General features: G+C 38.0%; 1 protein-coding gene across 1 annotated transcript; it reads left to right on the top strand.

Annotated features, from left to right (window-relative positions):
- The first annotated feature begins 3,497 nt into the window (after window positions 1-3,497).
- Window positions 3,498-12,008, top strand: LOC105815609 (cytochrome c, testis-specific-like). The gene is given in 2 exon segments (XM_012650810.1): window positions 3,498-3,666; window positions 11,863-12,008. Coding segments are annotated over 2 exon segments (315 nt in total).
- The last annotated feature ends 15,632 nt before the right edge of the window (window positions 12,009-27,640 follow it).

Genomic DNA, 27,640 nt, shown 5'->3' with positions numbered 1-27,640 from the left:
AATTAATTAAAACTGAAATAATTAAAAATTCAGTTTCTCTGTTGAATTAGCCACCTTTCGATTGCTCCAAAGTTGTTTGCTGGTGGTGGACACCGGCCCCACACCAGGAACAAGGCTTTCAGCCTCTAGGAGAGTTGGGATCCCGCGGGATCTGGGGGCCAATCAGCAGCGTGAGTGCAGCCCGGTCTGCCATTGGCTGGCGTTCACCGGAAGCACATGCCCGGCCACGCCTGTAGCCCAGGGTTTGGAGGTGCTACTGTGGGTCTGCCAGCCTCGAACTTGGGGCCCGGGCTCTAGCTGGGCCCCCGCCCTGGGTGACTGCTCCGGGAGGCAGAAGGCAGAGTCGTTGGCCCTGTGGTAGGTGCAGGCCTGGTTGGAAGAGAGTGGACTCGGCAGCCATGCGATCTGAGCACTGGTAATGCACCAAAGCAGTTTGGGCCTGGGTCCATCCAGAGAGAAGTGTCCAACCGTCCGGCGTGTGGGAAGGTCACCCCAGCCCCAGCCTGGTGGGGCCAGGTTGCCCTTATGTGCAACAGAAGCCTATTTTTTTTTGTGTGAGGGGCCCTGTACAACTTCTCCGTTTCCGGGTGATACTGATTCTGCCTTTCACCCACAGTTGGCAGAAGTCAGCCATGATAGAGAGGCCGTGGCATCAAAGAGCACAGGTTGGGAGTTTGGAAAGCTGGATTCTTGTTCCAGTTCAAGGTTCAAATGTAGCCACTTAGGAGGGGAGAAGGCCATAGACACCTGTGGACATTTATAGATGAGAAGTGATTTATGCAGGGTCACATCATTATTACTGCACTCCACTTAGGTACTCTTTCCATTACTACAGGAAGAATCCCACTTAATCATTTTGAGTCTGTTCAGTATTCATCCTTAAAATATTCTAGTGAGCTTCCCCTCCCTCTTTCGTCACTTCAGTTATTTGGACTTTGTAAATTTTGAAAGCTTTATTGTTACCTCGATTGTACTGACCACATTCCTCTTGTTATGCAAACTTAGATGTAGCAGTGGTATGTATCAGTATGAAGTATTTCACCTAGTCGTCTTTAAGCACTCTCAGTTGGACAAAAGAATTTTTAAGCATCTGCAATGTGTCAGATATTGTGCTCAATAAATCGCTCTTAAAAGAGAATTGTTAAACTTCTAGCATTATAGATTTGATACTGCCCTGCCTCTCACCTTTCACCATCTCTCCACACCAGTCACTTAATCTGTGTGCCTCATTTTCCCCATGCATAAAAATAACAATATTAATAGCGTCTATCACAGGGCTATTGTGAGGATTAAATGAGTTAACATATAAAGGGCTCGGAAATATGCCTGGCATATAGTAAGCACATACAAATGTTTCCTACTCTTATTCTGCCTATTTAGTATTGGAATTACTTAACTCTTGGATGAGTGATCATTCTCATGCTAAATGTCACATTTTGCTTATTTCAGTGAGATATTTCTTCTTAAACACTAAATACTGGTAGAGTGCCAAATGATTATAGGACAAAATGAATTCCTTTGATATTTTTCCTATCCTCAGGATATCCCTTGATATCCTTCCTGCCCCTTCCCTTCCTGCCATTGCTGAATCTATTGGTTTTAATGCACTTGGAAGAGGGACACGGATATTGCACCAGCAGAATTCTTCTGTGATTAAAGATGGCAGCAATAAATGTTTTAATTATGATTAATACTGTAGTTCAAACAGTGATAATGGGAATTTTTATAAGGGACTTTCATGTGAAATATATAGCTTATAATGCTTATATAGCTTGTATAGCTTATAGCATATATACAGCTTATATGATGTTTTTTGGTTTTTTGTTTGTATTTTAAATGTCTAGTTTTCTGAATTGCCAGCAACATTTAATTAGTATAAAATCAATATGAACTTTCTGCCTTATATAAAAATTGGAAAATAAAGATCCTCAAGGTAGTACTTAGATAAATTTTTTTATAATACAAACTTTATGGTTATAGTGAATGAATTTTTCTAAAAAGGCTAAAAATGTGCTTTTTCTGACTGAAGATTTACCCTTTATGGCCCCTGTTCAAAGGCTCACTGAATTCTGAACTTTTCATATGTTTAACAGCACTGGTACGTGTATGAATGCAGTATATTTTTTTTTCTAAGTCTATTATTTTTTTTGAATGCAGTATTTTGATTGATGTTTGGAATGTTAAAGTAAGCTTCTCTTAGATAAAGTAAATTTCATTTCCTCGCTTTCTATCAGATCTAAAACATTGATTTTAGTTGTTTTGAGCCACTGCCTAAAGAAAACTATCTTCACTTTAGAATGGTGGATTACTAATACTGTTGTGGATTTCCACATAGATTTAAAGTTAGTAAGATACTAGTTTTGAAGGTTATTGTATATAAAGCGTTAGCTTTTCTCCAAGTAATAGCTAACTTTAGTCAAATAATACTGTATTCTTCAATACTGGCAGAATAACACAGACATTCCCTATCTCTCAGTTGGGTTATATAAACAAATATGTGCTTGGGATCCTACTGTCAAAGAATTAGATATTTTCATGATTTCTGTAATAGTAATTTCCATCCCAACTCCATTTCCCCTGTACTCATTCTTCAAAGAACACAAAGAGCAGGAAAACAAACCCAGGCAGTACATTTCTTACCATATTAAAGTACAATTTTTTTTTATTGTTTGAAATTATTTTAATTTTTGAATCATTTTAGATGGATGAGGCATTTATTTAGTTATGTCATATAGTTTTTGACAGTCTTAACCAAAATATCTTTGTACAAAATTTATCGTATATGTCTATCACCACACAATAAGATGTGTCCTACTTGAAACCATGTATTTTCTACTACATTAGTGTTAAACATGTACTAATGTTCACTGAACTCAGTAATGTTATTTCTGATTGCTTCCAGATAATGATATAAATGGTAGATTTATTTACAGCTAAGAGTATAAAGTAAATAAGAAATTATGTTACATATAGCTTGCCGTGGCCTCATTCTTTTCTGTACGCTCTTTAATTTTATAGTTCTATTGATTATTGCAGGCATGTAAGTACTCATAATAAATATAAGCACCTTTCTTTCCAATGTGTTCTATCCTTATTTTTAGGTAAGGGGATGAAAAATTAGACCTATATGTTTCACATCATTTTTTGCACATATGCTTTTTGGAAACGAAAAGGAATATGATTGACCTGGATAAATTAATTGTTTGAAGGCGGAAGTAAAACCAGATTTATACCAATAACACTTTCTGAAGTAGCTATGGGTAGAACTTTAAAATAAGCATGATAACTGAGATGATTAAGTCTGTATAAAATTGGATGCTATACTAGACTTGTGTTTTTGAGCACTCAGACATTAAAGCATGTATGCTTTAAATGATACATTTTAGTTTAATATCATTAGCATTCACTTCAGCCAAAATGATGGAATTCCTTTTTTCCAGCTTTGCAAATCTGATATTTGTTTTGGTCTATGGTTTAATGTTTCAGTGCAGAACAAAATGGGAGATGCTGAAGCAGGCAAGAAGATCTTTATTCAAAAATGTGCTCAGTCCCACACAGTGGAAAAAGGTGGAAAACACAAGACTGGTCCAAATCTCTGGGGCCTCTTTGGCTGAAAAACAGGACAATCACCAGGATTTTCTTATACTGATGCAAACAAAAACAAAGGTAAAAACCAGCAGTTGTGAGACAGAACCAGATACTTTGTAGCAAAAAAGAAAGCACATAATTTGAAATTATAATAATTTTCTAACTCGTAGCATTAAAAATAGACCCTCATATTTATATTACTAACATATTGATTTATATCATAGACCTGCATTTGAATAACTGGTCATCCTTTTGATCAGAAGAATTAGCAATCTTGTGTGGCATAGGTTTTTGCTTATATAGGTATTTGATTTTATGCAATACATTTATCTTGAAAAAGTATGAGCTAGATTTAAAAAATCATATTTTAATGGTATAATGGTAGTGATTCTATTTGTAGTAGTGATTCTTAGCAGGGTCGGGGGAATATTATAGTTTGAAAAGCGTATTCAGCAATTTATTTGTTGGTGGAAAGGGAGTAGATAGTACTTAAAGTGAGAAGGGATTTTAGGGTTGAGATTGAAAATGGTTGGAAAAGGCTATAATATCTTCGCAAAGCAACTTGTTACTCCTTGATATACATACACACACACGTAACACACATAAACACACACACATATATGTATACAGGTACATATGTGTATATATATTTAAGGATTATCAGATTTTCTTAAAACACGGTACAACTCTGTTTTGAACTTTCCTTGGAGGCCTAGCATATCTTATACATTGGCATTTCAGATCATTGCTATTTGGAACGGGTTTTATTTTATTTTTTATTTCTTTTTATTATTTTTATTGAAGTGAAATTTATATAATATACAATTAGCCATTTTAAAGTGTACAATTCAGTAGCATTTAGTGCATTCACGATGTTGTAAAATCACCACTTCTCCCCAGTTTCCAAAACTTTTTTTATCCCCCCAGAACACCTGTATCCATTAAATAATCACTCCCCATTCCCTCTTACCCCCATTCTCTGGCAACCACTAATGATTTGCCTATTGGATCTTTCATATAAAAGGAATCATATAATATGTGGCCTTTGTGTCTGGCTTCTTTCACTTAGCATGTTTTCAGGGCTCATCTAAATTATAGCATGTATCAGTACTTCATTCCTTTTTTTTCCTCTTTATTGAAAATATTTATTTACCCCACAAGAATACAACAAACAAACAAAAACCCCAAGAATACAAAGGGTGGTATGAGAAACTAACAGTTTAAAAATTTTTGATAACAATCAACACTTCTTACGATGCTCTTCATTCCTTTTTATGACTGAGATTCTAATTACAGCCTGAAACTACATAATTCCAATCTCTGACTTTGTTATCACAGGATCCCTGTTTGTCTCTGTCTTCACATGGCTATTTTCTTATAAGGACACCAATCACATTGAATTAGGGGCTCATCCTATTCCTATGGAATTAGGACCTTATCTCAACTGAACTAGTCACATCTACAAAGACCCTATTTTCAAACAAACCCACAGTCTGAGGTACCAGGGGTTAGGACTTCAACATATCTTTATTTCGGGGGTGTTCATAATGAAGGACTATATATACATATAAAATAAATACATACTTGATAAAGTACTAAAAGTATTACTAAAAGTAATAGAACAAAATTTGATCTTTTTCAAGTCAGGAATATTTTAGTATCTTTTAAAATATCAACAGAGTTATTATTAACACAGTATCATTGTATTTGGGATGTGCAAAAATCCTGGTAATAGGTGTTGTATAATAAAGAATTTGTCTAGTCCTTGTCCTGGGTTCCTGGCAGGGAGTCTCTAAAACCTTGGAATTTCTGAAGTGATAGGAGTATCTTTATTTATTTTTATTTTTTTCTTTTTTCTTTTTTTTATTTCAGCATATTATGGGGGTACAGATGTTTAGGTTATGTATGTTGCCCTTGCCCCCCCCCAGTCCAAGTTTCAAATATGTCCATCCTTTGGGTGGTGCGCATTGCACTCTTTGTGTATGCATATACCCATCCCCTCCCCCCTCCTCCCTGCCCAACATCCAATAGATGTTATTCTTATATGTGCACTTATGTGTTGATCAGTTAATACCAATTTGATGGTGAGTACATGTGGTGCTTGTCTTTCCTTTCTTGGGATACCTCACTTAGTAGAATGCGTTCCAGCTCTATCCAGGAGTATACAAGAGGTGCTATATCACCATTGTTTCGTAAAGCTGAATAGTACTCCATGGTATACATATACCACATTTTATTAATCCACTCATGTATTGATGGACACTTGGGTTGTTTCCACATCTTTGCAATTGTGAATTGTGCTGCTATAAACATTCGGGTGCAGGTGTCTTTCTTATACAGTATCATTTGGTCTTTTGGGTAGATGCCCAGTAATGGGATTGCTGGATCGAATGGTACTTCTACTTGTATCTCTTTAAGATATCTCCATATTGCTTTCCACAGAGGTTGCACTAGTTTGCAGTCCCACCAACAGTGCATAAGTGTTCCTGTCTCTCCGCATCCACGCCAACATTTATTGTTTTGGGACTTTTTGATAAAGGCCAGACTCACTGGAGATAAGTGATATCTCATGTGGTTTTAATTTGCATTTCCCTGATGATTAGAGATGTTGAGCATTTTTTCATGTGTTTTTTGACCATTACTCTGTCTTCTTTTGAAAAGTTTCTGTTCATGTCCTTTGCCCACTTTTTGATAGGGTCATTTGATTTTTTCTTGTTGATTTTCCCGAGTTCTAAGCTATTTCATTGAGGAAGAAAATAGCCGAGGACGTAAACAGATGGAAAACCATACCGTGCTCGTGGGTCGGCAGAATCAACATCGTTAAGATGTCTATACTACCCAAAGTGATCTACAGATTCAATGCAATCCCTATTAAAATACCAACATCATTCTTCACAGATGTAGAAAAATTGATTTTATGCTTTGTATGGAACCAGAGAAGACCTCGCATAGCAAAAACAATTCTAGGCAATAAAAACAAAATGGGAGGTGTCAACTTACCAGACTTCAAACTTTATTATAAGGCTGTCGTAATCAAAACAGCTTGGTACTGGCACAAAAATAGAGCCATTGACCAGTGGAACAGAACTGAGAACCCAGATATAAAACCGTACTCATATAGCCACTTAATCTTTGACAAAGCAGATTAAAACATACACTGGGGAAAAGAATCCTTATTCAATAAATGGTGCTGGGAAAACTGGATAGCCACATGTAGAAGACTGAAGCAGGATCCACAGCTTTCACCTCTCACAAAAATCAACTCACGCTGGGTAACAGATTTAAACCTAAGGAGTGAAACTATTAGAATTCTAGAGGAAGATGTTGGAAATACTCTTCTAGACATTGGCCTAGGCAAAGAATTTATGAAGAAGACCCCAAAGGCAATCACAGCAACAACCAAAATAAATAAATGGGACCTGATCAAATTAAAAAGCTTCTGCACAGCCAAAGAAACGGTCACAAGAGCAAACAGACAACCTACAGAATGGGAGAAAATTTTTGCGTGCTACAAATCCGATAAAGGGCTGATAACCAGAATCTACTTAGAACTCGGGAGTATCTTTATTATTGTGGTTGGCTGCTGGGACCAAAACCTGAGGGTATGCTAAGAAGATGCCTCATGATGAGCTCCTAGTTTCAGGATGGGGGCTGACGATACTGCAGTGACCAACCATTCAGTCCTAACTCCAGGGACGGAGTGGGGGCTGGAGATTGAGTTCAGTCACATGGCTGGTGATTCAGTCAATCATGCCTATGCAATGAAGCACCAATTAAAAACTCTGGACACTTTCAACCCGAAGCTCTGGTTGAGCTTCCTGGTTGGTGAACACTTCCATGTGCTGGGAGAGCGATGAGTCCTGATTGTACAGGGAGACGACCCAGAAGCTCTGCATGTGGGACACTCCCGGACCTCACCCTATGGGTCTTTTCCTCTGGCTGGTATCTTTTTATAATAAAACTGTAGTTGTAAGCAAGTGCTTTCCTGAGTTCTGTGAGTTGATTTGAGGAGGTTGTGGGAACTCCTGAATTTGTAGCCAGTTGGTCAGTTTGAGTGGCCTGAGAGCCCCTGGTATCTGAAAGGAGGCAGTCTTGTTGGGAGCCTGCAGTAACTCTGGACAGTTAATGTCAGAATTGCATTGAAGTTGTTGTAAAAGGATTTTCAGCTGATAGACTACTGAATAAATCTGTTTTTAACTCACATTTAGTGTTTGTATTTACATGGTTCTTTAATTTTTCAGGTAGTATTTCTCCATAGTGTCATTTTATTATTTTATTATCCTGTTACAAGAACAGTCAACTTTTGCAGTTCTAATTTGTAGAATAGTTATAAACTAATATTTGTCCCTCTAGCTGCCAATATTTTAAGGAATTTATTGCTTATTAGCATTGATTTGAAATAATATTGGAACTTATTACAAATATGTCTTTTATTATAGATTATTGTCAAAGGTTAAAGCTATATAAAAGGCTTGGTTTTAACATTATTCAAGAATTAGAAATAAAATTTCCCTAAATCAGATTGATTATGTAATATATGTGACTTATTTGGGGACATACTATTATTTGTTAGTTCCATCGATGAAATAAGAATAATAAGTAGCTTAGTTGGTTAATCAAACTAGGATTTTAAAATAAGATTATTTAAAAATGAAATAAAGACTTAAAAAATACTTTAGCATAGCTTGGCCAAAGACAGATTTGAATAAGAAGAACCAGGACGCCAATAGTACATACAGCAGTAATACAAATTGTGGTGCACTGTGAACCATATTTTATTTTCTATGCACGATTTTTCTGTTGCAAATAATAGCAATATTTTTATTCTCAGAAGAATATGGAAATTCTCATATTTTAAAGAAGATTCTTTGTCCCATGTGACTTACGTAGAGTACAGTTTTACAAAATGCATGATTATAGAAATAACTTTATATAATGTGGTTTTTGAAATTGTGGGAAAATATATATAACAAAAAATTGACCATTTTAACCATTTTAAGTGTACAATTCTGTGGCATTAAGCACATTCACATTGTTTTGCAGCCATCACCACCATCATCTCTAGAACTTTTCCATTTTCTTAAACTGAAACTCTACTCATTAAACAGTCCATGACAACCACCCTTTTACTTTGTCTTTGTTAATTTGACTATTCTAGGTACCTTATATAAGCAGAATAATACTGTATTTATCCTTTCGTGACTGGCTTATTTCACTTAGTGTAATGTCTTCAAGGTTCATCTATGTTGTACCATGAGTCAGAATTTCCATCTATTTAAGGGCTGAACAATATTCTATTGTATGGAGACAGCACATTTTATTTATCTGTTCATCCCTTGATGGAGATTCGGGTTGCCTCCACCTTTTGGCTATTGTGAATAATGCTGATATGAATATGGGTGTACAAATATCTGTTGAGAGGAGTCCCTGCTTTTGCTTTCTTTGGGTATATATATCCAGAAATGGAATTGCTGAATCCTGTGATAATTCTGTGTTTAATTTTTTGAGGAATAGCCATACCATTTTCCACAGTTGGCTGCACCATTTTATGTTCCCACCAGCAATGCACAAGGGTTCCAATTTCTCCAGATTTTCACCAACACTTGTTGTTTTCTGTTGTTTTGGTAATAGCCATCCTAATGGATTTGAAGTGCTATCTCATGTGGTTTTGATTTGCATTTTCCTAATCATTAGTGAGGTTGAACCATCTACAGTGTGTTTTTGAAAACATTAAATGGATACAATTTTTCTTTTAAGCATGATATCTTTATAGTGCATTGAAGTGCTGTTTGTACTTTTGGGCAGTGGTAATTGAAGCAGGTTTGAAAAACAAATTGAATTAATCATGATTTTTCCAGGATTCTATGCTAATAGTGACAGAACTGGGATTCAAACCCAAGTTTTCTTGGGCCTTTAAAACAATCTTATCATGGGGGTTAGCAAAACTAACTTTTTAGCTAAACTAACTTATTAGGAATTAGGCCTTATCTTTTGCCTATTGTCATGTCAAATCTTGCAATGGCTATGATACGGCACACTAAATCATAAATGTGTTAATAATTTTAAAATATTTTGAAATCTGTGTACATTATATTGTACAAAAATTCAAATAGTTCAAAAGAATATTTCCCAATATGGGTGACAAGGAAATTATGTATGTTCACTTTTCCTGGCCTTTCCCTATTCTTCTCCCTATACCAACTAATTCTGGTAAAATTATTCTTTTTCATTTTAGTGGCCATATTTGTACTTTAAATAATATCAATATGCCTCTACTATTTGATTTATCTACTTAAAGCAGTATCTCTTTATCCTATACTATGAAGGATGAGAAAAATCAAGGTATTTATACAACCGTCCCTTTTTTTCACACTGTCTTTTAACTCTGGCTACTTACCATCATTATTTCTACTCTGATATGATCTATATCATTTACATCTCATGTAACCATAATTACCACAATTGTTTCAACATTTATTCTACATTTAGATGATACTAGTGGATATTCCCAGCTTTTACCATAGTATCTTTATTTACTTACCTTTTTGGTCGATGGATGGTTTTCCATTAGTAATAACACTAAGAATTACTAGAACTATACCATCCAAGTTCTTGGATGTTTGAAAACATCTGGGGATTGCATTACATTTGAATGATAATTTGGCTGAGCATAAAATTGTTGGGACACACTTTAATTCCTCAGGAGTTTATATCCTTCATGTTGACTTATTATAAACTCTTCATTCTTTTGTTTTTGTTTTTACCAGTATTTTCAAACCTCGTGCTATCAGCAGCATCTGTTAATTTTGCTGTCATTTATGCTTTTCTCTGTTTTGTAATTTTCTACTTGAGCCTTTGTAGCTCTATTTCGAGCCCTTGATTCATAAAGACCTTTTTTGAATCCGTGGGAATGTGGTCATGATTTTCATCTGCTTAATTTACGTAGTTTCTGATGTGTATGTTTCATTTAACTTTTGTTTTTTCTGTTCCTTTCTGCTGTGTGTGTATAGTGTGTGTATTTGTGTGTGTCTGTGTGTATGTTGTGTGTATGTATCTTTGGTACTTCTTTGTGCTGATTCCTTTTTGATTGTTACTCATCTTTTGATGAAGATAGTTCTTCTTGAACTAGTTGTTTGTAGAAGGACAGTAAGGGTGAGGGTATGAGTGTTCCACTTAGTTGTGAGGTCTTTCTCACCCATAGTTATGTTAGAGACACATGTATATGTCTGAGTGTGTATGTTTGTATGTTTTGGTGGAGGTATTATTTAGCTCTTTACTTCAGCTGGTAAAGACTGGCAGCCCTAAAGTTATGCAACCTTTGCAGTTTCTCTTCTGTCCTATAATAAGTTCTTCTTTCAAAGATGTATGTGCTTTCTTCATTAATCCCGGTTCCCCTGGCCCTCTATGATGTCAGACTGAATTTAAGGAGACTTTCATGGCCAGCTGATATACCCTAATCTTTTTGAGCCAAACAAAGGATTATGGCTTTGCCTTACAAGGTGTGTCACATACTTTGAAGATCTTTTCTCTTCTCTTCTCCTGAGATCATTAGTGAAAGGTGTCCTTTCACTCTTGTCCAGGATTCATGTCCTGGGTAGTCTTCTATTATAATTATATCAAATTTGGAGCCATAGGTGCTTCCTCAAAAGTTTTATCAAAAGTGAAGTTAGCATTTTTGTTTCTCTTTGTCCATGTTCTTTTTGACTGGTTTTAGAAAGGAAAAACGGCAGGCTTTTTCAGTCATCTTAAAACTGGATTTCTGAAATTATAGATTTTGTTGGAGATCTGAACAGAGGCAGATTGGTATTATTGGTAGAAATAACATTGAAATATGAGTTAGTAGGCATAAATTCTTGATTCTAACTGGCTTTGTATTCTTAGGGCAAGTTACTTTCCTCTCTTTGGGCCAACATTTACTTATCTGCAAAATGAGGGTTGGATTAAATGATGTCTAAGATCTTTTCTAGAAGGAACTCATTGTGATTGTAGGAAGATGAGGTAATGCTTAGGCATAACATGTCTGGGGTGATAGTTCATTGCTATACATTGGATAATCCTAAATGGCATGTGACTGTTGGATTTCTACAGAGAAGCCAAGGAGTGAAGAATAATTTTGGAATTTTCTTATAGGTCAGAATATATAAGTATTCCCAGTTATAATAGTCTTCCTACTGAGTCCAGGAGTAATCTTTTGTTCACATATGTGGGTCACATCAGAAAGTAAGCTCTACAAATGTAGCTACACAAACTTAAAACTTATTTTCACCTTTATAGGTATTATCTGGGGAGAAGAGACTCTGATGGAATATTTGGAGAACCCAAAGAAATATATCCCTGGAACTAAAATGGTCTTTGCTGGTCTTAAAAAGAAGAGTGAGAGAGAAGATCTTATTCAATATTTGAAATGGGCAACATCTTAATGCAATGCTGTCGCAACTTCAAAAATATTAGTTATAAGCCAAAATTTTCTAATTTCAAATATTGCATGTTTAAAGAAGCCATATTTGATCTTTTTGATCAGCCTGTAGTAAGTTTAACATTTTAAAATAAAGGTTGATATTTTTGATTGTGTGTAATCTACTGACCAGATGCCCTTCAGAGTCTGAACTTGCTTTTTTCTGCTCATTTAAGGATGGGGATAGGTCAGGATGGAGGAGGAGAGAGAAGGAATCTGAAATCTATCGTGCTTCAGGAGTTTTTATATGCACAAAATATTTTATAAGCCTAGGAACTGCTATTGATCATGGTTTCCACATATTTATTTTTCTGTAATTTAAATGTAAATACAGAAGATATTAGCTTTAATTTTTATGAAGCTGTGTTGCCTTTTATTATAAACAATGCTTAAAGTAACTTTAAGGAGAAAAAAATAGGAAAAATGAAATCAAATAGTTGATCTTACCTTAGGAATATTTTTGGAAAAAAAAGAGCAAATTATTGACCCCAAAATAAAACCTAGAGAGAAGGAGAAAAGCAGGTCTTATGTTAATAAAAATTGATATCATATAACATGTAATATTTTTGCATTAATATTTTTATGCTATACTGCCAGTCCTGATTAATATAAAACTGGGATACAGGAGGCAAGGATACTGAGCGAGAGAGAAAAAAATCCCCAAACCCTCACGATAAATGTGGAAGGAGCCCTCACTTCACAATAAGTGGAAGAGAGGCATGGTGGGACAGGTCTACAACAGGGCCTGTGTAGAAGAGAACAGTGGCTCTGTGTAGTGTGAGGCAGCCCCTAAGCAGCTGTGCAGTCCTACAAGTACTCTATCACCCAAGTGATATGGCCTTGCAAGATGGAGAAGCTATTTCCACACCAGAGAGAGGGGTAGTGGACTAGTCAGGGGCCATTATGGATGAAGACAGGAAACCCATTACCTCATTTACACTTCACAACAACTCCCCGTGGTATGGGTTTTTACCTTTGATATTAAGACCTAGAGAGATCTTGTGCCAGAAGCAAAACTTGGATTTTCTACTCCAATTCCTGGTGACTTTTCACTATTATCATAGGGCTAATATTTTAGCAAGTTAAAGTATTAGCAGATGCCACTACTGTGAAAATAACCTAACAGAGCTCTCAGAGTGAGGGGAACACTGTTGAAAAAGCAGTGATTTCCAGACAGTTCCATTAAATCTGCCAAGTGCTCAGGTTTACTTTTAATGTTTCTGGTAAGTGGGGGAGAATGCACTTCTCATGGAGGCCAGTGCCAGTATTGTGTAGGAAAGAGTGTCTCTGGGGGCTAAGAGATAGCTTCAGGCAAAGCTGAGCTTGTTACTCTCTCCCTGGAGGAATTTTCTGATGAGGGCAGAGATATCTGTAGTTCCCATAGTGTACTAGGGGTGTTGCCCATCTGAAAAACTCTGTTGGATTTGCAGAGATGTAGAATTAGGTGACATACCTCATATCCTAATTTGCATGGGGCCAGAAAGCTCTGTGAGAAAGAACTTGGACTCAGTTCACATTCATAATTACAATTCAGATTTATATAACCCTGAAGAATGGACTTGGTGGCATTGATAAATACCACATCGTAGGAGGGATACGAGGGCCTCATGTTTGGAGTTTAAATACTTTTGACTTAGCAGAATTAGAAAGAAGATAGTATGAGGAGAGCTGAGATGATAAAAGGGAGGTGGGTGGAAATGGAAAAGTATTAAGTAGATTTCCATTCTAAAAATTGATAATATGTTGAATATTGCTTTAAATTTATGTTTATCTTAGTAAGAGAAAAGTACCTCTTTGCTGGTATCAATGTTTCCTATATTAGATAGAAAAGAAAAGTTGGAGGAAAATTTGCAAATGAATGCAGGAATTAAAATTCTATATGTGATAGGCTTTATTGAATATATATTATCGCTGAGAGGCTCAAATCTATCTTAGGATCAATTTACATGAAGGAACTGGATACTGTGGCGATTTTATACTATGCCAATCTAGCTTAGCTGGAACTGCGTTTCCCAGGACTCTCTTCTCTACATGGTGCTCAATTAGGATTTAGCACAAGAAAAATTTGCCTGAGATTTGGAAGGCAGAGAGGCCAGGTAGAAACCTCTACCTTTGGAAGGTCAATTCAGGGCCCCAAGTACAACTTACAGATGTTGTAACTAATCTGTTGGCTCACTTTCTTATGGTGCGGCAACGGCTCTTCCAACTCCTGCCAAATCTTCTCTTGTGGCTTTTCTGAATCCTGGGCTTGGGAATGTGCAGCTTTGAGGGGCAAGGGCCCAAACATATCACCTAAGTTTGAAATGGTGAGAAACAGAAGACACGGGTACCAGTTTACCCTCACAGCTTTGTCTTTGCTTTCCCTGTTTTGCTTGCAGTTTTTCTTCCCAACACTTTGCCTTGCTGAACCATAACTTTAGGCCCATTACTGGATGCAAAGACAATAACAAAAACTCTCTCTTTTGGCCAAACTTGAGTCAGGCTCCTCTAAGCCCCCCTCTCAACTAGCCCCCAACTTTGGGCTCTGTCCTTGGCCCACTTAGTCCAGTTTTAGCAAGAATCCTGCTAAATCAGTTTAGCAAAAATGCCCCACCCTTGGTATCTGATGGAATTCCTCATCCCTCACCTATGGTATCTGATCACCCTGGCCTGCCTTCAGAAAGTATCCCGTTAAGTTGGTTTAGCCAGAATCCCTCGTACCCCTAATACTTCCTCTTAGTACTTTTCCATCCACTGCCCTTCCACCCTGCTCTTTGGCTATGAACCTCACTTATCCTTGTTGTATTCATAGTTGGACTCTATCTCTCTCCTCTACTGCAAAACTCTCATTGTAGTAGTCCCTTCTTCAATAAAATATTCCTTATTATCTTTAACAAGTGTCAGAATAATTTTTTCTTTAATATTAACAACCTTCCATAATCGTCTTCACCAGCACCACTTTGTGGTCTTAGTGGCTTTGCTCTAATCTTTTAGCTGTCCCTTTCTGGACAGCTAGTAATGACCAAGCCACACTAGCAGTATTTTGTTATTCAATCTCTTCTCCTGAATCCATAAGTTCATTAGATTTATTACCTGTCATTCAAGTTATTGCAGGTGACAATTTCACCAAATATTTTATCCCTGCATAACATGCATGGGTCACCATTTTTCCAACTCCTGATAACAATTTCCATGCCACTCTCTGTCTGGTGCTGAACATAGGGCCATATATTTTAGTTATAGCAGCACCCTACTTCTAGGTGCCAATTTTTGTATTAGTCAACTTTGTTACAGTACAAAACCTCAGGGGCTTGCAACAACAAAGCGTTTATTTCTCATTCAAGTGGCATGTAGGCTGTGGTCAGATGTGGTGCTGCTCCAAGTATCTTCTCATTCTGGAACCGTGGTTAAAGAAGTACCTGTATGGACATTCCCATTCTTGTGGCAGAGGGAAAGTTGAAGAGCCCTGGATGAAGCATCTGTGCTTCATAAAACTGCTCAGATGTGGCCTACATTATGTGTGCTCACATGCCATTGACCAAAACATGTTAAGTGGCCAAGGCCAATGCCAGTGAAATGAGGAGGTATATTCTTCCCTCAAGAGGAATGGCAAGTCACATGATAGTAGTTTGTCGTCCTTTTAGAGGGAAGAGGGTAGTGAATAATTGTAAACAAAATGCCATCTACTGTAAACATGTATACTCATTTCCTTTGCTGATATTTTCACTTGATACAATCCCTCTGTTGAACTCAGTCTTGTCACTCTTTATCTATTACCCTGAGCAGTCACACCCTCAGTGTCAACTTTGCTTTGTTGTTGTTTCTGTTTTCTATACTTGCTTGAGGCCTGCCTGCTCCCATGTCAGATTTGTTTGTGCTTGCATTCTGGCTTGTGACCCCGTCTGCTCTGTTCACACTATCTCTGCTTTCCTACCACTTCTCCAATTCTGATATGTGAGAAAAAAAAAATCAAGCCTTTGTAAAATCCAATTTTAGATTGACTATAGGATAATGATCAAATTATTGTACAATTTTACTTGAAGCATGAAAAAATTAGGTAACTGAGATTCTTTGGTAGCTAGGACTAGAAGATTCTATTTCACTATTATACCCAAGAACCTCAGTGAACTATTCAAGGAGATAATTTGTCATTAGAGGTTGAATTCTGATTTAGCAAAGAAAATTATTTCTCTTATAAATCTGGATAGAATAAACGTGGTCTTTCTTCTTGGAGTGTTAATTTTACTTGAAGATAAAAAGCCCTTTTTGGATTTTTATGCTTTTAAAGGTTTTCTTTGTTCTGACGTGGAAGGATGTCTATAAAACACTGTTGAGTAAAGAAAATAAATGCTGATGAATCTTATAGAATGATTCAAATTTATATAGAGTTTTTTCTATACATATACAAAAATATGTATACATGTGTATATATAAAGGTAGTTAGATAGCTATTGTCTATTGATACATACCACACTGATAAGTATGTGTTCCTAGGGAATGGAGATGGAAGATTTTATTTTTCCTTTATATAATCTTATGTTTAAATTTTTACAAGCATATATTAATCCTTTTTGTAAAAGAAGAAAAACTAAAAGTATAGCTCAAAGTCACTAAAATTTTGTCAGATGCAAAGGGAAAATCTGTGTAACTTTTTCTCTGTCACTAAATTTCATATTATTTTATGAAAATCCAGGAAGAGGAACATTTTCATGCATAGCGAGTTATTGGAAAACTTATTTGGAATGTATTTTGGGAATGTGGTGTTATTAGTTACACAGCCTGTCAAAAGGCATGCTGAGCAGCTCTAACAGCGGGGAGTGATGCTTACACTTTCTGGTAGGGCTCTTTGTGCTGTATAACCCCCCTGCTCCCCACTTTCTTGGCCAGTCTATGGAAACCAGCCTAGTCAGTTCTTTTGAAAACCAAGTGTGTCAGTTTTCCAAGCAGTATTGTTCGTTTTGTACTTCATTTTTGTTTTTTAGCTTCTCACGTTGGTTCAATTTCCTGCCACAGTTGTTTTCCTTCAAACATTTGGTTCTGCTGAGTTCCATTTTTCTCTACAGTAATTTTTCAATTACCCCTAACTAGCATAAATTATGATTTTTAAAATAATTATTCATGTCAGCATTTACTTTCCTTACAAAAAATGAGTGTAAGTATTTTAAAAATTATATTTCTTTTAAGCATATGGATTGATGGTTAAAATAATGATGACAACAACAACAACAATAGAATGCCTAACATTTAGTGACAGTTAATATGTGCCAAATGCTAAGTGCAGTACATATGTGAACTGATTTAATATTCACAGTTCTATTAGGGAAGTGATTTACATTTTACAGATATAGGAACTGAGGCATAGAGAAGTGAAGTAACTTGCCTCACCATGGCTTGACACTAGTGAGAATATGAAAAATGGGGAAATGGAGATCAATTTAAAATCTTTAAGGGTGGTGACAGAGACAACATTGTGCCTGAGCCTCCCCACAATGGCCTTCCCTGTGACCAGGTGACAGCACCACTCCCATTTCATTAGGAAATCTTCTAAATGAGAAGAGTCAACCTAAAAAGTATTGGATAGTCTCTGATACATATTTAAAGCATGAGTTTTATTATTGTGGAAATGCGAATGAGCTTCAGTCTTGGTGTCCTTTTGTGAGCAACAGTTGGCAAAATAAGTGTGGAAACGATGACTTTTAATAATTTTTAAAAAATCAGTTGTGCAAATGTTGAAGGAAAATAGTCAGAATTTTTTGCAGTTGAAGAAAGAAAAGACTAGGCTAAAAGTAGTGCAATGAAGTCACTACTACAACCAAACAAAATGCTTAAAACTCCTTCCAAGGTCAGTGTCAGAATATCCGTGGAGGGTGGAGCTGATTTAATAAGGGAAAATTTGGTCATGCCCAATCTGAAGAGATGGGCGAAAGAGTGTAGGAAAAGGCAGGCAGGCAGGCTGAGAAACATGCTGTTTTGGTCATTGTTAACAAATGACACATTCTACTGTGCTCAAACGAATATTTAGATGAGAGACTGAAATTAACCAAATTCTTTATCTTATGATTAATATTATAGTATAGCATGGATTTAATAATTTGCCCAATTTATTGTTTTTTTTCTTTTTTTCTATATTTATAATGTTGATAACTGGTAAGACATTTAAATTGGTCTATTTCTTGGTGGCAAAATAGCTGGTAAAGAAAATTTCCTATACATACAAGCATCTCATGAAAAAGCAAGTTATATACTGAAAAAAATATGTATACACAAGTGAGAAAATTTTTCAGAGGCTAAACTTCAGGAATATGCAGCATCAGGTTCTATCTTGGATTGACTGTTTCCACAATATACAGGGCTGTGTTTATTAGCTATTTTTAGAACATAGAGCAGTGATGTAATTAGTTTCCAGAATGGTAACTAATTATGTTAGCTACTATTTCACATTATATTCCTTATTAGTAAGATTAATTTGGCAAGAGATTCTGGTTTTTCGTAGTTCAGACTGTCTTTAATTTTGACATATTTATTTTGGATAGGTAAATTCTGACATTAAGGCATTGTAAATGTTTTATGAATAACTTGTATAGTATATTTTTAAAAATGCTATTTGAAGCTGCTTGGTCTTGCTCTAGAGTTTCATTTATCATGATCACTCACAAAATAAAATAAATAACTGAGAGTTGACATGTTTGTTTTTTGATATTAGTTTCTGTGAAACTTACTCTTGGGAATAATATTTCATCTTTGAATGAAGCCATAAATAAAGATAAGACAAATGGAGACTGTCTTTTAAATGATAAGGCATTTATATTCTATTCTTATAAAATTTTTCCTGTAAAACATCTAAAGTAGTGCCTGGGATGATTAATTATTTTTGATTTAGTGAATGAAGGCATGGCAATTAAGAAGAAAGGCATCAGTATTTAAAATTTATTTCCACCCTTCTTCTATATTGGTTCCCTAAATTAAAACCTACATTAAAATTGGAATTTTTCCCTCCAATTTTTCCTCCTTTTGTTCTGATATTAGTAGGTCTACACCCTCAATATTAATACTAGTTATGGATTACTATTAAATATAAACAATATCATATGGTATTTAAGGATACTTGTGATTTCTTTTATAGATTTCCTTGTCTGTCATACTCCATCAATGGTATCTTGTGTTGTCCATTGTATTAATACTTTAATGTAAATGTTCTACCTCCCTAGCTAGCCTGTATATGTTCTTCGAGGAAAGGGATGATTCTTACTTTATTTTATATCTTCAATGTCTAACTCAACAGTGTTGATTGTTTAAGATATTTTTAGCAAAGTTACCTATATGAAGATTCAAGGAATATTTTAAATAATGAATTTATCTATATTTTACTGTTCAAGTCTCTAAATATATAGAAAATATTTTGGACAATTAAAAGCCAATCAATTTATTTAATCAACAGACCATTCTTCAGTAAGATGCTTTAATTATTGCTGATTTTTCTGATAAGATAAAATACTCTACTAATTTTAAGAAGAAATATTGAAAACATTTATGGCATGATATTGATGCTTATTTTCCTGTAACTTTATTATTATCATTATTTTTAAGAGATGAGGTCTTGCTCTGTAGCCCAGGCTGGAGTGCAGTGGCATGAGCAAACACTTATCCTGCTTCAGCCTCCCAAGTAGCTGGGACTAGAGGCCCATGCCAGCACAGCCAGCTAATTTTTCTTATTTTTTTTTAGAGACAGGTCTCGCTATGTTGGCCAGGCGGGTTTTGAACTCCTGGGCTCAAGTGATCCTTCTGCCTCAGCCTCCCAAGTCACTGGGATTACAGGTATGAACCACTGCACCATAAAGTGGTAAGTTTATGGGTCATTATTGTTCACTTAGGTATCTTAGAAATTTAAAAAAACTCACCTTTTAGGTACCTATTAATCTTTAATACAATTATGAATGCTCATGGGTTTATTGCTCAGAGTGATTTCAATTTCTAAATAGAAAAAAAGAAGAGAGAAAAGAATAGTAAAATGTGTTTTAATGTAAAAAAATTTTTTTGTTGTTGTTTGGTTTTTTTTGTTTCGAGATAGGGTCTCACTCTGTTGCCTGAGCCAGAGTGCAGTGGCCTCATCCTAGCTCACTGCAACCTCAAACTCTTGGGCTCAGGTGTTCCTAGCACCTCAGCCTCCCAAGTAGCTGGGACTACAGGTATGTGCCACCACACCCAGCTGATATTTCTATTTCTTTTTTTTTTTGTAGAGACAGGGTATCACTATGTTGCTTAGGCTGGTCTTGAAATCCTAGTCTCAAGAGATCCTCCTGCCTTGGCCTCTCAAAGTGTGAGGATTACAGGTATGAGCCACAGTGTCTGGCCAAAATCATTTTTTTTAAATGGAGAATTGAATGTGTTGTGTTGAATAAATACTGAGTATTAAATGATTTACAGTAGATATTTGACCAAATGTGTGGAATCAGGACAGCACACACAGGACAGAGAATAGCTTTTTGTTGTGGAAGCAGGTAACACTTCACACTGGATGTGACATTTCAAATAGTTCTTTATGGAAGAGAGAAGTTTGAGAGGTTAAGGAGGGGAGAAGGACATTTTAGGAGGGAGCCCAGAAGAGAAAAGGGGAGAATGTTTGAAGAAAGTATGGCAGGAGATGAGAATAGAGATGGAACATAAAGGTGTGTCTTAGTCCAGTTGTGTTGCTATAAAAGAATACCCTGTGGGCTGAGTAATTTATAAAGAAAATAGGTTTATTTGGCTCACAGTTCTGCAGGCTGTACAAGAAGCATGGCACCAGCCTCTGCTTCTGGTGAGGGGTCCAGGCTATCTCCACTCATGGCAGAAGGTGAAGGGGTGTCTTTGTGTGCAGATCACATGGCAAGAGAGGAAGCAACAAAGAGGGGAAGGAGGCATAAGACTCTTTTTAACAACGAGCTCTTGTAGGAACTAACAGAGTGAGAACTCACTCATTATCATGAGGATGGCACCAAGCCATTCATGAGGGATCCACTTTTATGACCCAAATTCCTTCCACTAGGCACCCCCTTCAACATTGGAGATCAAATTTCAGCATGAGGTTTGGAGGGTTAAATATCCAAACTATAGCCAAGTGCAATGATGAGAGATCTTGCACGAATTTCCTGGGGCTGCTGTAACAAATTACCACAAACTTGGAGACTTGAAACAACAGAAATTTATTCTCTGACAATTCTGGAGACCAGAACTCCAAAATCAAGGTGTTGAGAAGATTGATTTTTTTTCTGGAGGGTCTGAGGGAGAATCTGTTTTATGCCTCTCTTCCAGCTTGGGGTGGCTGCCAGCAATTCTTGACATTCCTTGGCCTGTAGACCCATCACTCCAATCTCTGTCTCTGTCTTCATATCACCTACTCCTCTGTGTCTTTGTATCTTCTCTTATGTACGTATGCTAAGGAAAAGTATTGGCTTTAGGGCCTAGCCTAAATCCAGGATGATCTTATCCTTATCTGCAAAGACCCTCTTCCAAGTAAGGTCACATTTACAGATGATGGATGGACATATCTTTTGTGGAGCTAAAATTCAACCAGCTACATGTCTTTTGTCAAGGATTTGTAGATAGACTTATCTTATAGATAAAAGAGTTTATAAGTAGGATTCTGCCATTATTACACTTGTTATGTGGAAGATAATACTTATTGGTAGAGAATGAACAGATAATGAAGGCTCGAATTAAGGAAAGTGGGCTTGGAGAAGACAGCTGGATTCAAAGAGAAATTTATCAGGTATAATATACAGGACTGAGTGATTTAAGGTGGGGAAGAGTGAGAGTGATCTTGACAATGATAGACGTGAGGTGTCTGTGAGACATTTGGGAGTGAATGTCTCGTGGCAGTTGAAAATGGGGGTTGGGCTTCAGGAGACAGCTTGTATGGTCAGCTGTTAGATGAGTGACTTCCAGTGAGCCACACCTGTGAGTATTTACATCCTTGTCCCTCTCTCCACTGACTCCGCGCTTGGCGATGTGGTTGACTTTGGTCAAGGGGACATTAACAAGCATTATGCAGGGTTGATAAGCTCTTGCACATTGGGCTTATCTTCTTGAAACAGTCCCTCTTGGAACCCAGCTGCCATACTGTAAGGAAGGCCAGGCCATGTAAAGAATACCTGGAGAATGAGATGCCACGTGCAAACAGGCCTCCTGGAGGAGAACTGAGCAGCTTAAGCCACAGTCAGCACTGAGGCCCTAGATATATGCCAGAGGCCTTCTCGGACCTTCCAGCATAGTCCAGCTGCCAGCCGAATGCAGCCACATGAATGACTCCAGCTAATACCAAGTGAAACAGAAGAATCACTGGTTAATCCTGCGGTCCTCAACCCCCAGGATGCAGCCCAGTACCAGTCTGTGGCCTGTTAGGAAATGGGGCACACATCACTGCCTGAGCTCTACACACCAGCCCTCCACCCCCTGCCCCACCCTGCCTGATCCAAGGAAAAATTGTCTTCCTTGAAACTGGTCCCTGGTGCCAAGAAGGTTGGAAACCTCTGGGTTAATCTACAGAATTGTGAGAAGTAGAAAAATTGCGTTTTAAGCAACTAAATTTTGAGGTGGTTTGTTATACATCAGCCTCCCTTTACATATCTGGTGATACTTGCTGGTCACACAATGAAAATCAGTGATATCTGTTTTAGGAGAGGGAATGATTAGCAGGCATGCTTAGGAGACAGAGGTTCATTGGGCTTGACGAGGTTGGTACTAAGTTGTGGAATGTTGGTAAGGGTAAGATGGAACCAGGAGCAGATCAAGGTTGGCTTGGCAGGTGACTTTGGAGGAGTATGTTTCTGCTCTAGATCTAAATTTCCATGTGTGTAAAATGTGGAAAGTGTGGTATTAGACGGTCTCTAAGGTTCCATCCAGTACTAAAATGTAATGGGTTCCCTTTGTAATAATAAAAGTTATCTTGCATGTCGCCCTGTGTTTTGCACATTAAAAGTACTCAAATGCTAATTGGCAAAAGCAATGATAAAGAAATAGATACTTAGATCAAAAAGGAATCCCTGATTCTTGAAAACTATAGATAAGAAGATCCCTTTATCTTCTCCAATGAAAGGCTATTTGGACAACGTTTACAGCTTGGTGGAGAGGGGGAAGCATAGGTGGGGAGGGAGTCTGCAGAGCCTCTTCCTTGAGCTGACTGATCTATCTTCACCAGGTATGATAGTTTGTGCCCAAGGGGGTTCTATAAACTGCAAATGTTGTAGATTGTATTCTAGATAGTTTTGATGGAATTAGCAGATGAGCAGAAGAGGGCAGAATTACACAGAAAATTCTTTGGAGCTATATTTAATGAGGGAAAATATATTTTCTTTTATTTCCTAAAGGGACCTCTTCAAAGTTCCATATTGGGCCATTATTTCCTAGGGGGACTTCTTCAAGATTCCATATTGGGCCAAGTATCTTCTGTTTGCCCCTCTAGATCTTACAGATCCTCCTTTGTCCCCCTTGCTCTCTGCCCAGGGAGGATATAGATTCCATCAACAGGTTCTAACACCTTCTAGCTTCCGGTTGGGTCTGGTCACTGATAGGAGGGAGGCAGAAGAATGAATTCAAGGTATTTATTCCTCATATCCCTCCTTTGAGGTCAGCTTGAGCTGTCGATGTCTTTTGACAAGTCACTGCTCCCCTCAAGGCAGATGTCACTAGCAATACTCTCTCCTTTCAGTTCCTGGTAACCTTTCCCTGCCTCTTCCACTCAGGGGAGGTGATTTTCTGCTGCTACAAGTCCTAGATTTCTTCACCATCCCTGTGCTTTACCCATACTCCACCTTTGTAATATTACTCCCTTTGTAAATTAACCCTCTTGGAATTTAATTTGAGTGTGCTCTCTTTCCTGTTGGGACTATCACTAATACACATACCATTCTATAGATTGAGAGTGAGGAGCAAATGGCAATTGGGATTACATTGATACACATCTTACTATGCAGCCCTTCATCACAGCCCTCTGGACCAGCTTATGTGTGCTCTTTGTCACCTGCTCATTCTCTTCCCCAACCATTAACCATTCTTCTCCAACCTTTAGTGACTTCATGTACCAAGTAGGGAACATGGCTACAGCCAATTGGAAACCAAGCCAGAAGTGTTGAATTCGTTTCCTCAGATCTCTCTTCTATTGCTTTCCCATCCTTCCCAGTATTCTTCTCTACTCTCACTTCTCTTGGTGCTGTAGACTGTGAGATCCTCAATCAAAAGCATAGGTTTTGTCTTGGTCTTCTTTTGTCCTCAGAGCCTGGAACATGACAAAAGCTAAATAACTGCTTGTGTAATGAATACATGGAAGATGGCATTAAGGGAATGTCCATTTATTAAACCTTCTAGGCAGCCCAGGGCTGGTCTACTTCCCTCCCTTCCCTAAGGATGAGGGGACGGTTCATTGCCTCATTTCCTGGCTCCATGCGCAACACTGCTGCTGTATTATCACCGGTCTTGTGCTAGTAAATTGTTTTTATTAATGTTGTTATTATTTTGTGACAGCTTTATCGAGATAGAATTCATATACCATATAATTCACCCCTTTAAAGTGTACAATTCAATGAATTTTAACATATTCGCAGATTGTGCAACCATCACCATAATTTTAGAAAATTTTTATTATCCCCCACCCCCTAAAAACTCATACACATTAGCAGTCACCTCCCTTCCTCTCCATCTAGAAAGTAATCTACTTTCTGTCTATGGATTTGCCTATTTTCGGTATTTCATATAAATAAAATTATACAATATGTGGTCCTTTGTGAGTGACTTCTTTTACTTTGCGTAATGTTTTTAAGGTTCATTCCAGTAGTAGCATGTATCAGTACTTCATTCCATTTTATGGCTGAGTAATATTCCATTGTGTGGTTATATCACATTTAGCCATTCATCAGTGGATGGACATTTGGATTGTTTCCACTGACTATTCATAAATATTTTAACAATTAGCAATCTATAACCAAAAAACCCTGATTGAAACATTTGCTGATTTCCATGGTGTAAATGTTCCCTTCATGGCTGATTGCAATCTACATGATGTTACTCAATGCAGAACTGGAAAGAGATGCTAAAATAGGCTCTTTTGAGTCCAATGTACCACTAACCATCTGATGACTCAAGTGACCAGAGATGTGGCCACATGCAGTGAAATTTCCACACAATATTACTTTAGAATAGTTATCATGATAATAATACAAGTAATAAACAGCTAACATTTCTTGAACACTTTCTATGTGCCAGGCACTGTGCTAAGCACTTTTTCTTTATTTAATTCTTGATCACCACTCACCTTTTTGGCAGCCAGCAACTCCAAACTACCAGTATTCTATGCTTGGTTTACTGTCCCTAGCTGGTCTCCCTGCTGTTTCTGAAATAATTCAAACACATCATATCTCACAACTTTAGAACTTGCTTCCTCTACTTGGTACATTCTTTTTCCAGATATCAACACAGCTCATTGACTCATTTCTGCCAGGTTTCTACTGAGGTGTCCTCTCCTCCTTAGAAAGGCTTTTCTACCACCCCATCCCTTTATCTAGTCTGTTGCCAAGCTTTATTTTTCTTCATGGCACTTATCACTAACTTTCTTGTACTCTGTATATATATTTTCTTATTTGTTTGCTTGCTGTCTTGAAGGCAGAGTCTTTCTTTTGTTCACACTTGCATCCAGTGCCAAGGCCATGCCTTTAACCATGTCGACTAAGCTGGGAAGTTTGAAACAAGTGCCTCTCTTCCCCGCCAGCTCCTCCTGGTGCTGTCAGAGGAATGTTTAGAGGATAGTCTACCCCAGTCCCTGCATCGCTGTTATTGGCTCAAATCCTAACACAGATAGGACTCAGCTAACATAGGTGGGAGATAGTCCAGTGATGTGGCTAAGGGTGAGTCTCACCCTGGAGCCAAACTAAATGGATCTGTACCCCAGCTCTGAGAGATCTGACTGTGTGCCTTGGGTGAGTTACTCAGTTTCTCAGAGTTTCCTCATCTTTAAAATGGGATAAGTCCCCACTTTATAGATCTGTTGTAAGGATTAAATTAATATATTAAATTTATCAGCACATAGCAAGTGCTCTATACACCTGGTGTGCTTAGCTCTGAGGGACACCTTCCTGGAGTAAGCCTGCCTTACTGTGTAAGTCACCTGTGTGTGTCTGCCACATGGAAGCTCTCTAAAATTCTCCACTGCCCCCTCTGCAGCTCTTTCTATGACCCTCATCACTGGCATTCTGTAATTCTGCATGAGTAGTTATGTACTGTCCTGCTGTCCCAGGTTCTCTACCTGCTTTCCTTTCTCCACCTGTTTTCCTGGACTTCAAGAGAGTGTTCTCTGCCTGCTTCTCTTTCCTGGCAAATCCCAAGGGAAGCCTGATGTAATTCTCGGACTGACTAGCTGAGACCAGCCAGATCCGGAGCATACCAGAACAGAAGAAAGAAAAGCCTCCCACAGAGGTGACATTGTTACACACAAGCCCCAGGACACTGACAGTAAAGGAAGACTTGGTGGTCCTGTGGGATTGAATGGAGGAAGAAAGAGGAGACAGCAAGTTATCAGGAAAAGAGGAGAAACCCCCCAGTGAGCAGGGCCAGCTGGAAAGAAGGCCCCTGAGCCCCTCAGGTCCACTTTGCTATAAGTCCCTGCTAGACAAGTTCTCCTTAATCCAAGTACAGTCCGCCTCTGTGTCCATGGGTTCTTCACCTGTGGATTCAACAAATGTCTGATTGAAAATATTTGGAAAATAAAAATGGATGGTTGTGTGGGTACCGAACATGTGCAGACATTTTTTCTTGTCATTATTCCCTAAACAATACAGCATGAAGACTATTTACATAGCATTTATCATACATTGTATTAGGTATTATAAATAAACTAGAGATGATGTAAAGTATAGGGGAGGGTGTGTAGGTTATATGCAAATACTACACCGTTTTATATTAGGGACTTGAGCATCTGTGGATTTTGATATACGCAGGGGTCCTGGAACCAGTCCCCCTCTGCTACAAAGGGAGGAGTGTTCTGTGTTTCACACCCTTCCTCCAGGTAACCTTCCCCCATCCTGGGTCCGTGAATTTGGTTAGAGTCATGAATTGCTCACATAGGGAACTTCATTTGCTAATTTCAGGGAAATTCAATTCCGTTAATATTTACTGAACGCCCACGAGGTGCTGGGCAGTGTCAGTGGGCAATCCCAGGAATCCTGGGAACCCACACTCCACCGTCACCTCCCAGAAAAACAACCCTGCCTGTCTCTGAGCATCCCGATTTCCTCAGAGTCCGCTTCTGGGTTCGGTCCCTGCCAGACGCCGCGACACTTCTTCTTACTAGGGCTCCCCACTGGGCTCCCGCCGGGCCTCCCAGAACCGCTAACGGATGAAGGGCGGGGAGTGGGGAGGGCTGGGGAGGTGAGGAAGGAAGGAGAGGGAAGAAACAAGGTGCGTGTCCCTCTTCTAATCGTGTTCCAAGCAGGACTCGGCCGTGTTCCCAGGCGCGGGTTCCGGCCGTCCAGAGACTCTTCCAGGAACTGCCTGGCATCCCGGGCCGTGGACTTTGGCTGCTCGGCGTCCGCGGCTCCCTCCTCCCCCGTCTCTCCTCCCTCCGGGCTCCGTGCCTCACTCAGGGGCGTGTCC

The sequence above is a fragment of the Propithecus coquereli genome, unplaced genomic scaffold (genome assembly GCF_000956105.1).
Source record: "Propithecus coquereli isolate 6110/MARCELLA unplaced genomic scaffold, Pcoq_1.0 Scaffold34, whole genome shotgun sequence".
In the NCBI taxonomy this organism is placed as follows: domain Eukaryota; kingdom Metazoa; phylum Chordata; class Mammalia; order Primates; family Indriidae; genus Propithecus; species Propithecus coquereli.
The sequence above is the reverse complement of the archived record's forward strand: the minus strand, read 5'-3'. Positions and strand labels throughout refer to the sequence as shown.